The 17,746-nt window shown below is 43.1% G+C and overlaps 1 protein-coding gene across 1 annotated transcript in view; it reads left to right on the forward strand.

Moving 5' to 3' along the window:
- The first annotated feature begins 440 nt into the window (after window positions 1–440).
- Window positions 441–17,746, forward strand: part of KL (klotho) — a 110,086-nt gene continuing 92,780 nt past the window's right edge. Inside the window, exon 1 of the mRNA XM_029602675.1 lies at window positions 441–1,333. Coding sequence (XP_029458535.1) covers window positions 608–1,333 — 726 coding nt within the window. The 5' untranslated portion in view covers window positions 441–607. The remainder of the gene's footprint in view (window positions 1,334–17,746) is intronic.

The raw sequence follows: 17,746 nt of genomic DNA on the forward strand, positions 1-17,746 counted from the left end.
AGCGCCTCTCGATGTGGTGAAAAACATGTGCGTTGTGGAACAGCGCATGGACTTTTAGCCGCATTGAGGGCGGGATTAATGTGCGTAAAACACCTTTTCCCCTTGAAAACTGCTGTGACTATCGTGCTTCCAGTTTCCATCAATGAATAGCTAAGGATTCATTGAAAAAAAATGATATATCCTTTGCCTAGATAAAAATAAAGAAAAACGCAAATTTTGATTTCAAAAAAATAATTGCGAAACAAACAGAAAATTCTCTTGCCCTAGGATTCACAGTCACTTTGCAGTGAAGGGGTTAAAAGCTTGCCTTTTCAGTCTGTAGATCACTTTCCCCAGCTCTCACTCTCTGTTTTCTCCACAGGGTGGAAGTGCACATCAGCTTCTAGGTAATCATTAATCATCCCTCCTTTTCCTTCTTCTTTACCCACCTACCCTGCAGTTTTCTGAAGGGTCTGGTGATAAATGGAGCTCTGGACCAGGGAAGAGTGTGTGGCTGTTGGACAGTCAGAGAGAGAGACAGGAAAAACAGAGCACACAGGCTGAATGATCACTGTTGCCTGTCACTAACACCAATCTTCTGCAGCCTGAAAAGAGCCACAAGCACAGCATGTACCCCTCACCTCTGCTGCCTCTCGCTTTCTGCCTGCAGATCTGCTGCCTGCACGGGGACCCAGGTGATGGAAGGAAAACTTGGAGCAAATTTGACAACCTTCCTTACCCCGAGGATAATCTGTTTCTGTATGACACTTTCCCTCCTGGTTTCATGTGGTCGGTGGGCACTGCGGCTTATCAGATCGAAGGGGGATGGAAGCAGGATGGCAAGGGGCTGTCCATCTGGGACACATACTTTCACGAGACCAGTCCGCACCTTCCTAACGGAGATGTGGCAAGCAACAGCTACAACAACTTGGACAGAGACATAGAAGTGCTGAAAAGTTTGAAGGTCTCCCATTACAGGTTCTCCATCTCCTGGGCCAGGATTTTTCCGAATGGAATGGTGTCCATCCCAAATGAACTAGGGCTGAACTATTATAGTACTTTGATCCAGAGGCTGAAGGAGATCGGGGTAGAGCCTATAGTGACTCTCTACCACTGGGATTTACCCCAGAAACTTCAGGCTGACTACGGCGGGTGGGTCAATGAGTCCATGCTGGATATTTTCAAAGACTATGCTGAATTCTGTTTTAGGTCATTTGGTAAGGACGTTAAGCACTGGATCACCATTGACAATCCTTATGCTGTGGCTTGGCATGGTTATGCTACAGGCAAGCTACCCCCTAAAATCGAAGGAGGCAAACTATTAGGATACAGAGCAGCTCACAACCTTATCAAGGTAAGAAAAATAACAATGAAAGTAATGGGGACCAGAAAAGCTAACGCAGGCCACTGACTTTCAGTAAAGAGAGCAGGAGAGACAGGGATGGGAGGGGGTATGCACGTACGTTTTGATAAATCATGAGATGACAATCATTCTAAGCAGATGACGGGAGGATATCATTTTTCCATAAGAAACTTGGAGGAAAATGTGCTTCCTGAACTTGAAGCACAGACATGGTTTGGGAATATATGGTAATAAATATGTTTTAGTCTGAACTTTCAAGGCTGGAGGCAAATTCTCCTGTATTTCTTGGTCTCTGCAGGTAATCACTGACAGATCATAGAACTGATGTTAGGGCTTCTGCTAATTTTCATGTTCCTTCCCTTTGAATGAAAAGGTTCTGAGTTTCTGAATGGTAAACAATTGCAAAGAATTTTTCAACTTGAACACAATTTAATTTAAAACTAACCAACATTCAAAAAAACTGATTTCATGGCTGTTCAGCTATAAAGTCCCATTTCCAGTTAAAAGAAACATTTTGGTCTTGATAACACATTTACTTTATATTGCCCTCTGTCTTTTTCAGCAGCAAAGTCTTCTATCTGTCTTTTATGTCTTTAAAAATAAAAGTTGTATGCATGTTAGAAACACGCAGATGAGCATCAGTCTTAGCATAGGTTCGGTAGCAAGAGTTAGAAAATTCTTTGACATTTTTTGGAATTCACCAGTGTGACATATTTACATAAATTTGCATATAATGATATGTACAAAAAATGTTGAAAATCTATCAAGTTTCCTTAAAAATGAAATATTTCTCCAACCTGTTTGAATCATTTTTCGCTTTTTCCTTTTCCATTTCCTTTTTCTGTTATTTTGTTGGTTTTTTTTGCCCTTCATGCCCCTGTTCCTCTCCTGTCATTTTTTATCTTAGCCACCTTGGATTTCTCAGTCATTCTTTTTCTCCCTCCTGTCTATAATCTTTCATGAATTGTTCTCCTCACAACCCTCCCCAGTTTTTCTACTTCTGTTACAATGTTTCTCCCTTAACTCCTCTCATCCCTCCTCTCCTCTTTCATTACATCCCTCCTGTCTCTTATCCCTTTCCTCCAGTGTTTCATCCCCAACGTTTCTCACCCATCCGTCTCTCTCATTCCTCCACCACTTTCTCAAGTCCCATCCCTTCTCTGAACCTTTTATCATCCTTTCCCTCCCTGTCCTATTCCCTCCTCCTTTCCTCTCTCTCACCTTTTAATTCATCCCCTTCCCCCTCCTCCTCCATTCTCATACTCCATCACTCCCTCTTCCCCGCCATCCTCAGCTCTCTCCCTCATCCTCTCTGCCTGTCCCTGTAAAGTCACATCTCTGACCCTTCTTGTTTCCAAATGCTGCCTCCTGCATGCAATCCCTCAGCACCATCACCAGCAGCACCTGCAGCTCCCGCAGTGCTGACAAGAAACTTTGTCCTCACCTTTGACAGCAGGAACAGTTTCTGTTGGTGCTGTTCAGTGCATGGGTGTCTGGTGGTGGTTGAGAGAGAGAGAGGAGACGTCTGATGGCCTGGAAATGAGTGTGTGGAAGACAGACAGAGATACAGCAATACAATGTGTGCAATGTGTCTGTGTATGGGGTGGAGAAGGATAGAGGGAAAGCTGCAGCCAGAGGGGAGAAGGGGAATTGTAAGGTCGACTATTGGGGGGAGGGGGGGGATGGAATGGGTGCAAGATAGAAACTGGTCAGGCAGGTTTGGGGGAAACAAGGGTAGAGGAGAGAGATCGTGTGATGGTCCAAGGGGACTGAGAGTTGAAGACAAGGAGAAATACAGGTGAAAAGGATGGAGTGGTAGTGGGGGGGGGGGGGGGAGAGAGAGAGAGTACAGTGGACAGTACTGGTTGGTCTGAGGAGGGATAGAGAGAGACTGCAGCAGCTAGGTGGGAGATGGTTGTTGTTAGAGGTGGCAACTTGTACCAGTGAGAGGAAGCTGCTGCAGGCCCTCTGGTTTCCTCCGATTCCATTCTTCAGTGGAAGAGAGATTCTGTAGCAAATGTCAAGGTTGTGAAATTGCAAGAAACCAGGGACCATGGATAAAAGTCCTGCTCTACTTTACGGGAGACCAAAGGGAAATAAATAGCTCAATCAGAATGGAGGACAGGAAAAGAATACGTTTTTGCATAGTAATCCTTCATAAGCCCATACATCATGATCTTAATACTGGCAAATTAAACCAATCAAGACCTAATAGAGCGGCCAATGTAAAAAGACCAGCGGTGAAATTGGTGCTATTTTTCATCACATTTTTTTTAGTGTATGCGGCAAAAGCAAGTGCTTCCACGAGAAGTAATTCGGGGACGGCAAATGAGAAATGCGCTGAAAATCCGCCCAAAACAAATATCACACCAACATGCAGCTAGAATGCGAGCTGAAGGCCCTATGCAATAAAGCGCGCATAAACCCGCATTAATATGGCGACCCGTGATTGATTCTCGGTTGAAAGCCTTCCCCTTTCATAATACAGTAGTGAGTTAGTGGTCCAAAAGTGGGACTAAAGGTGGGTAGAGCAATGTCTAAACCCCTTCATGATCTGCCATGTATGGGAGCTATAGTGACGGATGCTGGTCTGCTGGGTAAATGCAGCACAGATTTGGAAGGGGCTATAAAAGGGCACAAAGAAGCTTTGAAAGACGAACCTTACATGGCAAGGCTTGCATCTGCCTCAGAGCCTCCCACTACCCACTCGGCTGAAGGATTGTCATCCGGATGCAGCCGGCTACAGTGTCAGGAATTATCAGTTCAAGGGTCCAGCAGCAGCTTTCACAATGCAGTGACTTGCGAGATAAAAGTGAAGCCGGGGTCAGCATTTCTGACGTGTTCCTGTTGACTCCTCTTCTGGCTTCTGCAGCTTAATTCTTCGACCTCCAGACAAGCTCTTAAACTTAACTCCTGCCCTGACCCAGGTGCTAAAAAAATATGCTTAAAAAAACCCACACTAATGCCAGCGCAGCTCTCTGCATTGCCCATCAGCAGTTAATTGCCTCTTTTGTATGGCACTAGCATGGACTCGTGCTAAACCAGCCGCAACTATTGTGGCGTTTCCCTTTGAAAATGAAGGTCAGCAGGGCAGCATGGGTGCTTCACATGGGTGTTTCAAAGCATTCACAACCCACCCCCGCCTACTTTTTTACAGGGGTAAAAAAAGAACATGTGCTGTGAAGCAGTGTGCATACTTTTGCCTGCACTAAGAGGAGGGAGGAGCAATTTTCAAACCGCATTTTTTACAAGAGTTAATACATATTGATTTTAATTGTTTGCTTTTAATTGTGTATGTTTTTTGTTAGCTGCTTAGCGTTATCAATATAAGCAGCATACAAATAAAATAACACAATATAACATGTTTACCCACATAAAAATTTTGAAAATTGCCCTCCTAGAAAACTGAGCAAAAAATGAATTCTCCTACTCTCCTACTTTAAAAGCTGGGTTTAGGGACTGACTTGTGGCTCAGTGGTAGTCAGGGCCAGCTTTTGGGGTGTATGATCTGTGTGGCTACACAGGGGCATTGTTGATGAGGGGGGTGCCCTTCTAAGCGTTGCTGCAGGCCAGCGCCCGTAGTAGCCTCTGTCGTCCAACCTCATTCAACTCCTCTCCTCCCACCACACAATCCTCTCCTCCTCGTTGCCAATAGGAGGAGACCTGTGCTTCTTATTTGTATTTACCTCCTCCTCTGACAACTTCACTTGAGTTTGAATCACAGAGGGCTGTGGAGTCCTGCAGGATAAGCAGGTCCATACAGTTCAAACTTCATAGTGAAGCTGCAGATGAAGATAAGGAGCACTGCTCTCCTTCTGCTGGAGGGAAGGGAGATCATTCCATAATATAACATAACATTCATATTTATAGACCACAAGTTCCATTTTCAACCGCCCGTGGGGTTGTGCTAGCCAGATAAATGTATCCAACTGACTAGTAACCTATCATTAAAATCATCCATTGTACCTGAAGACTGGAGGATAGCAAATGTAATGCCAATATTTAAAAAGGGCTCCAGGGGCGATCCGGGAAACTACAGACCAGTTAGCCTGACTTCAGTGCCAGGAAAAATAGTGAAAAGTGTTCTAAACATCAAAATCACAGAAAATATAGAAAGACATGGTTTAATGGAGCAAAGTCAGCATGGCTTTACCCAAGGCAAGTCTTGCCTCACAAATCTGCTTCACTTTTTTGAAGGAGTTAATAAATATGTGGATAAAGGTGAACCGGTAGATGTAGTGTACTTGGATTTTCAGAAGGCATTTGACAAAGTTCCTCATGAGAGGCTTCTAGGAAAAGTAAAAAGTCATGGGATAAGTGGTGATGTCCTTTCGTGGATTACAAACTGGCTAAAAGTCAGGAAACAGAGAGTAGGATTAAATGGGCAATTTTCTCTGTGGAGGGGAGTGGGCAGTGGAGTGCCTCAGGGATCTGTATTGGGACCCTTACTTTTCAATATATTTATAAATGATCTGGAAAGGAATACGAGTAAGGTAATCAAATTTGCAGATCATACAAAATTATTCAGAGTAGATAAATCACAAGCAGATTGTGATACATTGCAGGAAGACCTTGTGAGACTGGAAAATTGTGCATCTAAATGGCAGATGAAATTTAATGTGGATAAGTGCAAGGTGATGCACATAGGGAAAATAACCCATGCTATAGTTACACGATGTTAAATTCCATATTAGGAGCTACCACCCAGGAAAAAGATCTAGGTGTCATAGTGGATAACACATTGAAATCGTTGGTTCAGTGTGCTGCAGCAGTCAAAAAAGCAAACAGAATGTTGGGAATTATTAGGAAGGGAATGGTGAATAAAACTGAAAATGTCATAATGCCTCTGTATCGCTCCATGGTGAGACCACACCTTGAATACTGTGTACAATTCTGGTCGCCGCAACTCAAAAAAGATATAGTTGCGATGGAGAAGGTACAGAGAAGGGCTACCAAAATGATAAAGGGGATGGAACAGCTCCCCTATGAGGAAAGACTAAAGAGGTTAGGACTGTTCAGCTTGGAGAAGAGACGGCTGAGGGGGGATATGATAGATGTCTTTAAGATCATGAGAGGTCTAGAACGGGTAGATGTGAATCGGTTATTTACTCTTTCGGCTAATAGAAGAACTAGGGGGTACTCCATGAAGTTAGCATGTGGCACATTTAAAACTAATCGGAGAAAGTTCTTTTTCACTCAACGCACAATTAAACTCTGGAATTTGTTGCCAGAGGATGTGGTTAGTGCAGTTAGTGTAGCTGGGTTTAAAAAAGGATTGGATAGGTTCTTGGAGGAGAAGTCCGTTACCTGCTATTAATTAAGTTGACTTAGAAAATAGCCACTGCTATTACTGGCATCAGTAGCATGGGATAGACTTAGTTTTTTGGTACTTGCCAGGTTCTTATGGCCTGGATTGGCCACTGTTGGAAACAGGATGCTGGGCTTGATGAACCCTTGGTCTGACCCTGTATGGCATGTTCTTATGTTTAGCAGTGCAGCTGCACCGCCGAATATAGCCAGCTATCTTAAAGTTAGCTAAATAAAATTAAACCGGCTAACTTTATGGCCCGACCAGAGATGGCTGGATAATTCAGCTGGCTATCTCTGAATATCAAGTTAGCTGGTTATTTATCCAGCCAACTTGACTCCCTGATCTGCCCATTCCTCGCCCCTGACTTATCTGGTTAAGTGCCATTTTGAATATTGGCCTCAGCCTTTCTCAAAGCAGTTTACAAATTAGGCAGAATACATTATACTAAAAAATACAGTAATCATAATCAAACCCTAGCATACAGCTATAATCCATACCCTACTCTTTCCAGGGCATAAACCAGATTGTATCATATACTAACAATGAAAACTAGAGATGTGAATCGTGTGATCGATCGTCTTAACGATCGATTTCGGCTGGGAGGGGGAGGGAATCGGATCATCGCTGTTTGGGTTTTTAAAATATCGTGAAAATCGAAAACCGGCACACTAAAACATCCCTAAAACCCACCCCGACCCTTTAAAATAAATCCCCCACCCTCCCGAACCCCCCCAAAATGCCTTAAATTACCTGGGGTCCAGTGGGGGGGAGGGCGGGAAAACCGGCACACTAAAACAACCCTAAAACCCACCCCGACCCCTTAAAATAAATCCCCCACCCTCCCGAACCCCCCCAAAATGCCTTAAATTACCTGGGGTCCAGAGGAAGTGTCCCGCTGTGATCTTCCACTCTCGGACCTCCGGTGCTTGTAGAAATGGCGCCGGTGCTACCTTTGGTTTTTCCGTACGGAAAAACGATTCGCGGCAGGAGATCGCTCCCGGACCCCCGCTGGACCCCCAGGGACTTTTGGCCAGCTTGGGGGGGCCTCCTGACCCCCACAAGACTTGCCAAAAGTCCAGCGGGGGTCCGGAACGACCTCCTGCAGTCGAATCGTGTTGTCTATGGCCGGCGCCATTTTGCGCCGCCATTTTGCGCAAAATGGCGCCGGCCATAGACAACACGATTCGACTGCAGGAGGTCGTTCCGGACCCCCGCTGGACTTTTGGCAAGTCTTGTGGGGGTCAGGAGGCCCCCCCAAGCTGGCCAAAAGTCCCTGAGGGTCCGGGAGCGATCTCCTGCCGCGAATCGTTTTTCCGTACGGAAAAACCAAAGGTAGCGCCGGCGCCATTTCTACAAGCACCGGAGGTCCGAGAGTGGAAGATCACAGCGGGACCCTTCCTCTGGACCCCAGGTAATTTAAGGCATTTTGGGGGGGTTCGGGAGGGTGGGGGATTTATTTTAAAGGGTCGGGGTGGGTTTTAGGGTTTTTTTAGTGTGCCGGTTTTCCCGCCCTCCCCTTTCCCCTCCCCCTTCCCCCGATTTACGATTTTTTGAGATAAATCGGGGGAATTGTTATTGTATCACAGCTCTAACGGTTTTTGACGATTTAAAATATATCGGACGATATTTTAAATCGTCAAAAAACGATTCACATCCCTAATGAAAACACCCATAATAAAATTACACTCTCACACAGAAAAACCACAATAAATATAATCTTCCAGCCTTAACATTCCCACTTCCTTATTATCCTTACTAATACTCCTAGAATTCCAGGTTGCTCCCAAAGGGGTGACCCCCTTTGGTTTTCTCCTTTGCTCGTGGCTCACCTCCGTGATGGGCCTCAACTAAATGTTAGGCTTTGATGGCATGAATGGGAGGGGTGTAGAGACCAGCAGCAACCATGAATGAAATTCAGTAGAGCTGGAAGGTAGCAAATCTTAGCCAGCATGCTGTCTCTAAATGTTTGCCGCCCTAGGTACAGGCATAATGGCTGCCTACTGGCAAATCCAGAGCTGCCTACAGGCTTCAGGTGCACATATCAATCAAATTGTCTGTATTGTTTCATGTTATTTGTAAATAAAACAACAGTAAAATACACAAAATTGTTTATTTTGTTCGCTTTTAGAGTATGCACGAATTTGAAATAGTGCGCAGTTAATCAAAATAGTGCACACTAACTCAGTGTGCACTAAACTGAAATAGGGCTTGATTTTAAAAAGCATTTATATGCTTAAAAGTGAATTTTAAAAGCCCCGGTGCACACCAAAATTGGGAGATGCGCACACAATTTGGGCTTATAGGCGTCTGCCGTATTTTAAATGCCACCTACGTATGCGTGTATCTCCCGCTGTGTGTGCATCTCACTCAGAATCAAAAAGGGGCATGGTGTGGGCGGGGAATGAGTGTTAAAGGGCAGAGTCAAGAGATGTGCACGCAAATACGCGCGTAGGCATGCGCACAGATCTAGTGCCACCTAACTTTACTTCTGCTATGGAGGAGGTGTAAGTTTAAAAACACAATAAAAAAGCCATTCCTGAAGGGTTTAAAAGGTCTGGGGTAACTGGGGGGAGTGCAGGTTATTAAACCAGGAGGTTCAGAGGACCTAGCTCTACACTGGGCGAACTGGTGGACAAACTGGTGAAACTGGTTTTGGTGTGGACGTGCGCTGGTTATAATATTCCCTGACTTATGTGGCCAAAATCCGATTTGTTCGGTTGGGATTGCCTATTTGCAGAATTAGATGCACAGATACGCACTTCAAGGCTATTTTATAATGTACACACATATGTGCATGCGTGTTATAAAACCGCCAAGTCCCTGGGTGCATGGCGACGCACACACATCAATGTGCGCCTGTGCCTCTCTTTGAAATTTACTGTCTTAAAATTGGATTTTAGAGGTGTAAAAGCACTTTACTCATCTAATTGAGCTTTTGAAAATTGCTATAACATATGCCATTGAATTGTCCATAGGATATTCACATGTAGGTGCACTTTACACATGTAAATGGCTTTTTAAAAATTGCTACAGTAGTATGTTACATTTTCACATATAATTCCTTTTAAAATTACCTCCATAGTGCGTACCATTTCAAGTTCATGTTTACTAGTTTGAATTACTACGCACTATGGGGTTTGATCTTGAAAACATTGCTTGCGCTAAAGTGCCCACGCACGTGGATTTTAAAAGCTGCGATTTATGTGTGTACATACGCATGCACGAGCAAAAAGTAAGGGATGGAGAATGGGCATTGTTATGCGGGTAACGCCGTATTTTAAAACCGAAGGCTGCAGCAGGCATCGGCTTCTTAGCCGCTTAACTTTACTGCTGCTTCTGATGAGGAGCAAGTCTGCAGATCTCGCATTTTAGGGCTTACACGACAGGGCGAGGGGCCCTGGTCAACTGGAGGGCATGCAGAATGAAGAACCAGAGAGGTCTGGATGGCAAACTGGTGGACTAATGGTTAAAACTGGGAATGTCCTTCATGTGTAGCATGTTTTAAAATTTGCTTCCCTACGAGCATTAAAGCCGATAAAGTCCTAAGGAAGATATACGAAGTAGGCTTGCTCGAGTAACCTCTTAAAATTTGGAGCATACTACTGCTCGGTAGGCAAATTTTAATGCATATGCGCACAAGTGCATTCACGATTTAAAATTTCAGCTTATCTCTGCTCCTGCGTTGATCTCTGCATATATGGGCGCATGTGCGCTTGTTTTAAAATTGGCCTGTATTTGAGTTAGTGAGCACTATTTTGATTTAGTGCACACTAAAAATGAAATGAAAATTGAAAAATGAAACTTAAAAAAATGAAAATGAAAATTGTCATACGTGCCCCTATTAAATAAGAGAAAAGGTTGGGTCATTACAGAGGCATATGGTGTCATAGACCAATAACGGCTGGGTGTGATTGATTTGGAAGAATCGGGAAGAAACTACTGAGGCAAAAATAAATTATTTTAGAAACAAAAAAGAAAGAAAATAGATTTCATGATCCATAATGTGATGATGTCCCTGCAATATGCACTTTATCCAAGGGCTGATAAACTTACTCAGCAGCCTGGGCGCTTGAATGCTCAATATTCAAACCAGTTTTTTTCTCTGGATCCCATCAGAAAGTCCTCATGTGCGGCCTCTCATAAAGGCAAATTTTAAAAGCCCTACCCATGCTGAAGCCAAGCTGGTGTGTGAGTACCCAGTATCTCCCAATATGTGCACATATTTTTTTTACAAAAAAGGGGCAGGGAGTGGGTGTGGTCTGGGTGGAACATGGACGTTCCAGGAAATATGAATGAAACCAGCACGGAAGTATTTACGTACACTAGTGCACACCGGGGTCCCTGTCCATGTAACTTTACTTCTACTGTGCATGGCGTGTAACTAATAAAATGAAAAGAAAATAAGGCAAGTTAGCAACGCTTTAAGGGTTGGGGCTACAAGGGTAAAAGGGAGGCTTATTAATTATGGGGGGTTAGGAAGTCCTATCCTTTAACTTGGTGAACTGAGAATGGACTGGGGAAACCGGTAATTGCGCGTGTATGTACCCACTTAACGCGGTAGAGGCAGCATTTGCACGCACATAACCGCATCCATATAAAATTGGGTGCACTTGTACGTGTGCATAGCCTATTTTATATCATATGCGCATATACGCATGTATGTTATCAAATAGCCACGTCCATTAGTGCGAACCCGGCATATGCAGGTGCATGTGCGCCCGCGCCGCTGTTTACAAGTTACCATCCCAGAATACAAGCAATTACTACTACACTGAAAAAGTAGTGATCCTGTGAGTCAGAGAGAGCTGGAATTTTTCCATTAGGAGTTGCTTTTCATGCTGCTCTTTGCCAACAATTAGATTCTATTGTAAAAAAAAAACCAAACAAAAAAAAAACAAACTTGCTTCAGCATTTTCCTGTGCGCTGTAATTATCAGGACTCTCAGCTTCAGCCACCTCAAGAAACAGGCAATTGAGAGGGAAATCAAACCCTTTCTTCCTGGGAAGTGCAGCTTTCATTTACCTGGTCCTGTTCAGTCCTATTTATAAATAAATATACACCATTTTATAGGAAGAAGTCTGAAATGATATAGGGTCTTTGACTATTCAAGTATTCTTACTGGTGTTAAAAATTTATATGACTGGAACTTGAAGATGATGATATTGGTTCTAGCACTGTTGTATTTTCCAAAAGCATCTCCTCAATTTTACTAAGAGCACAATACCATCGAATTGTTCATAGGCTGGTAATTTCCTCTTATAGAGCGCAGCAGAAGAAACTAATTGATCCCTGGCCCTGAGTGCATGAAAGGTTTTGGTAGGAAAGCTACACCGTGCCATGGATTATGAGAGTGTCCCCCAATTCATGAATATTGTGACAAAATTATGCAAACACTGGCAAGGATTATGGGTACTCCAGTGTCAGCGCAGGCAACTTTATGTATTTTAGGGGTTTTCCCTGATGATATTGACTGCAACAGATTTGAACACGTTTTTGTTAAAGGGGATTTGCATAGCTAGGAAGTGTACCCTGGAGAAATGGATCTTCTCTGAAGCCCCTACGTTTAATGTTTGGTCCTCGGAAAACGTTAGACCTCTTGAATTTGGACTATAGAACCTTGTCTAAGTATACAGTCGCTCCGGAAGAGGTCAGGTTTTGTAGGATTTGGGGGGCATATATAAATCAGCTGCCCATCTACAACATCTACCTCTGTTTCTGGTTGACATGTACTGCAATACATTTGTCAAATGAGTCTCGTCATGAAGGAACGGGGAGGTAGGGAATTTGGATGGGAGGGATGTGTTAATGTGTTCTTTGTTTATAGCTGCTGTTAAATGTCTCCACCACCTCCACTGGTAGGCCACGTTAGGCATTGCTCCCTATGGCCTGGATTCATCATTCTTTGCAGAATGATGAATCCTGCGAAAACAGGGGGTGAAGGGGAGGCGGGCCTGCGAAAGCCCGCAGCCTTCGCACCATGGCAGTGCCCCAGCTGCCGGCTTTCGCACTGAATAGCACCACCGTGAAAGGTGGTGCTATTCGGCGCGCTACTGCTGACGATAACGTTACTAACATTATCACCAGTAGCGAAGACACCGCAGACTCTGCCCCCTCCCCGCCCCGATTCCTTCCCTCCCCTCCACGACTCCTCCCCTCCCCCTAATTAGCTCTAATGCACACGATAAAGCTTTAGAAAATAACCCCCTATGATTGTTACAAGACCATCACTAAGTCTGTGGCTTATGATCAAATGTTCTAGAGAACTAGAGAACACTACAAAGAATCACTTCATGTTCCAAAAGCCAAAACATTCCAACACAAATCTTTCGAAGACAGAGCTCTATCCACAGCAGGACCGCGCCTATGGAACTCCTTCCCTTCAGAGCTTCGCCAGGAACCATGCCTACCTACTTTTAGGAAAAGACTAAAAACCTGGCTTTTCAAAAAAGCCTACCAGAGTTCAGATTGATCCAGGTTCCCTCTCAACCACTAATTGTCACCCCTAACCTCCTTCTTCCCTTTATCCTAGTGTACACCCCACCACCCCTATATCCTACCACTTCCTTGACTTCATTTAGCCCTCGACATCCTCTAGACACAGATCCTTTATTGCATACTATGTAAATATTCACTGTAAATGCGTTTTACTATGTAAATATTCCTGTCCCTTTTCTCTTTTTTCCTCCTATCCCAGTTGTTAACTTCCTTGTTCATTGTAACTATTATTTTCTGCACCAGTTCAATACCTCTAGTTCTATGTTCAGTGCACAAAATGTTAAATGTAAACCGACTTGATGCAACCTCTGGTCGTGAAAGCCGGTATAGAAAATAATAAAATAAATAAATAATAAATAAAACTAGTTCAGCATTGTCCAAAACATCCAGCTTCTCCTTGCTCATTGAATTTTGGGTTCTAACTATGGTCCCTCCAGGCAGATTAGCCCATTGCAGCCATACCATTCCTATTAAGGTTATAACTGCCATTCTGTGCAGGTTACCCTAAAATCATCTTGGAAACTTGATGTAGTTATGCCACTGCTATTTGCCTCCCCAACTTAAATATGCCCCTGGAACACTACCTCTCAAGGTGGCTGAACGTGTATGAACTTTTAGCCACACTGAAGGAGGGTGGTTTTTTTCAGACAGCTGATTATTGCAGGTGAGATGCTTTTTGCCTGCGTGAATTACTTTTGAAATTTGACCTCTTTATGTACAGATCTTTGCTATCTTGATTACTAATGCTGTAATGCTGAGCTTACTTCTGCCATTAGTTGCCGCCTTCACTGTTTTTGTGCAGTATCCTTTTCTGCTAGCTAATTTTGTTATCTAAATTTAGAATCTTTCACTCAGGATACAAGGGCACATGTAGTCCTTAAAAATCTACAACAGCTGGCATCCGTTTACAAATCATTGAGAGGAAGAAAGGCGTCAGTTTTTAAATCACTTAGTTATTTTTGAATCAACGTTTTAAGCAAACATTGATTCTTTACTGTTACCAGTACATTCCTTGCTTTGTTCGTGCTTTGGACTAATGCAGCTTGATTACTCCATCACCATCCTCACACGCATTAATGATGGCTCTTTAAATGTAGCTTGTTCAGTATGTTATATTTAGGCTTCATCAAAAAGCACTTGTAATTCTCTGATTGAAGACCCATGCAGTTCAGTTATCATTTCTATAATTCAGAATATATAGGGTGAGATGGGGGTGCTCCTTTCCTACATGTCCTGACACATGTCCAATGTGTAATTCACAACAAATGACTTACTAAAAGGAATGTTACCTACTGCATCACAAAGTGCCAGGGCACATTAGATACAAGTGAGTGTAGCTCCTCTTCTTGTTTTGGGCTATTAACTTAGGGCTTGATTTACTAAGCTTTTAATTTCTATAGATATAAAATGGGAAATAGGACTTAGTAAATAAGGCCTTTAGTTTTCATACTTAAATATGTATCAGTAGATCTACAGCTAATTCCCTCCCACAGGTTCATGTGGTATAACCCTTAAAATGCTTTGTATCTGACTTTGCTATCCTTAAGGATCCCAGGACCATTATAAATGTTTCTATTATTTTTAGACATACCTGCAATAGCTGAATGTGATCCGCTTTGAAGTGTCTGAAAGGTGGAATATAAATTGAATAAATTCAAATAAATACATCATCCTGATCTCAAGAATAAAGGAAAAGGCAAGTGGGGATACAACAAAGTCCAATGTTACCAGGAGATCATCTAATTTATTTATTTATTTATTTATTTAATAATACTTATATCCCGTGTAAGGCAAAACAATTGTGCTAAGTGGATTACATCATCATAAAATACCAAACAATTGTAAAATACAAATAACAATTAAAAACAGAGGATACAAAAACATAACATAAACAATGATCCTTGTATCATGCCAGCCATCAAATGATAACGACTTACTAGAGGTTAAAAGCCCTCTTAAATAAATAAGCTTTTAAATGTTTTCTAAAACAAATGTCATCAATTGAACTGGAGAAAGACTGGGTGAACTGGCGGACGTATGGGCGAATTGGTGATTTCAAGTTCGCGCACATGTAAGAACTTTCAAAGCTATATAAGCACACACTTTAAAATATACCTGGCTCCACATATAAATCAGGGTTTTTACGCATACATGTTATATTTATTTTTACATTTAAAATATATGCGCGGATGTTTTTAAAATAGGTAAAGTAAATGCTTTCATTGCATTGCAAATATTTGCATGGACTGAAACATATGCTTGTACTTTCAGAGCAGAAGTACACTGTATTTTATAAACTGTGCAGCAATCCACCATGTGGCTTATAAAATACTAAGATTAAAGGATGACTGCAGTGCCCATAGTACATGGATCCCACAGGTAATGGGGCACCCGGGCCTCCTGCTCCTCCCTTCCCATCCCCCATCTGCTGCACACTCACCGGGTCATATTCCGTTTCTGGAGGTGTGCGGTTGGATCTGGTCGGGTAGGGGGGAGTGGTGATCCTCTGCCCTTCCCCCTGAGCACATGGGTTCCCTGGCCACATGGGCTACGCGGCTCCTTCTGAGTACGTCCTGGCATGCCGCGCGGTGACATCAATGGGCAGCTGGCTATAGCACGATCCATGATTGACCAGCAGCTCTGTGGGGGGGAGGTGTGCACATGCTGCCATGTTTAAAGGGGAGAGGCTCGCTATCCCTCTCCCCTTTGAATTGCTGACCTACCTGCCTTCAGCAGAGGTGTCCCCTCCCTCCCTCCCTGTTCAGTTAATGGTTCGTTGAGTTAGTTGGGTGTCAGGTATGTTATGTTAAGATATGGGGAATTGTAAAGAGAGTTGTAATTCTTGTATTTTCTGTCATGACAGGTATCAAAGTCTCTGGGAATGAAAAGGGGGATGGTCCTGGTGACAAGTACACAACGATCCTCATTCAACCTTGGCAGGCCTGGGCGATAGAGGACAAGGCCTTGCAATGCATGGCGATCCTTGGGAGAGATCTGCCTTTGGCAGGAATAGGATACGGTTTGCATTGGGCCAGAATACAGGCCATAGGAGTGATCCGGTGGGCACGTCATTTTGACGGTCTGAGAGGCTACCCCTGAAATGGAGCAGGCTGGGCACAGGACCTTCCACTCAGGGGGAGGGGAGTGGGAGTGGGCATGTAAGGTTGAGGCTCAGGAGCAGGCTTCATGTTATTTTTGTTATTAACGTAATTAAGTTGCAGCCAAAAATTAATTCCAAAGCGATATGGTAGTCCTCTTGTGGTTCTTGAGGATTATAGTTCTAGAGACACAAGTTGTGTGTGTGTGGGGGGGGGGGGGGGGTAGCAGATGAGTCCAGATGCCCCGGTTAATTTCCATGCATCCACTTACATCAACAAATCCAGTACCACAAATAGGTTTGAAAGTTAGGTGCTAAGATTCCTCTATACTTATTTTGAATTTTGTTGTCCCCACCACCTCTACTGGGAAGATGATCCATGCATCCACCACCCTTTCCATAAAGAAATATTTTCTGATGTTACTCCTGAGTCTAACCACTTGGAGCCTCATATTCTGATCTTTTATTCCACAATTTCATCCCCATGAAAAAGCTTTATTTCGTGTGCATTATTTATACTTCTGATTTATTTGAATGTCTCTATCATATTCCCCCACTTTCTCCTTTCCTATCCTCTTGGGTATATGTATTTAGGTCCTGAAGTCTCATCTCATAAGACTTTTGGTGCAGACCCTGCACCATTTGGTATCCCTTCTCTGGCCTACTCCCACTCCCTTTATATTCTTTCAGAGGAACGACTTTCAGAACTGGACACAATGCTTTAGATGACGTCTCACAACAGCCTGTACAGATGCATTATTTATTGCCTTTTTTCCTATTGGTTTTACCTAAGCACTCTAGCATTCCTCTGACTCAATAGACCGTCTTATCTACAATGAATAATTAATAGAGAATTCCAGTGTTCAAAATACAAAATGGCTTATTGTTCAGCAATCTTGACCTAGGCAGGCACTGAATTAACTTACCTTACAGAAGGCTCTCTGGCAGTGTAAGGAACAACAGTTTTCTACAAGCTGTCAGTAATGTCAACATGTTCCTCTTTGCTGAAGCATAAGAAAAATGCTCCAAGCAGACATAAAAAGCCTCTGTCTAAGGTAAGCTAGCTTTTTAGCATAGGACCTGCTTGCATCTAATATTTTCACCTGACTGGGCAATGAGGCTCCTTGAATGTTAAGCTAGAAATCTTTCCTTTTGATTGCCTTCTGTTGACTGTAGAACAATTGGCATTCTAATGGCCATTGATGGCTCTTCATGTATCTAGTCGGTGTGTAAAGTTCACCCAGTTGCTGAATTAAGACTTTTGAAAATAAGATTACAGATGTACTTCATTTTATTTTTGTGTGCGTTTTGTTCTCATGTTCAGTATAGCCTTCATCAATGCCAATAGATATTTCTTTAAATCTCTGACATTTTTCTTATATACATTTTTAATTATGCCAGATCTCAAAATCACCTCTAAGTGTCGCCAAATGAAGAGAGTGCAATGCATTCTAAAATGATGAGTCAGAATAAGAGACGTGAAACAATGGCTTTGAAAATT

Source organism: Rhinatrema bivittatum, chromosome 5 (assembly GCF_901001135.1).
Source record: "Rhinatrema bivittatum chromosome 5, aRhiBiv1.1, whole genome shotgun sequence".
NCBI classification, from domain to species: domain Eukaryota; kingdom Metazoa; phylum Chordata; class Amphibia; order Gymnophiona; family Rhinatrematidae; genus Rhinatrema; species Rhinatrema bivittatum.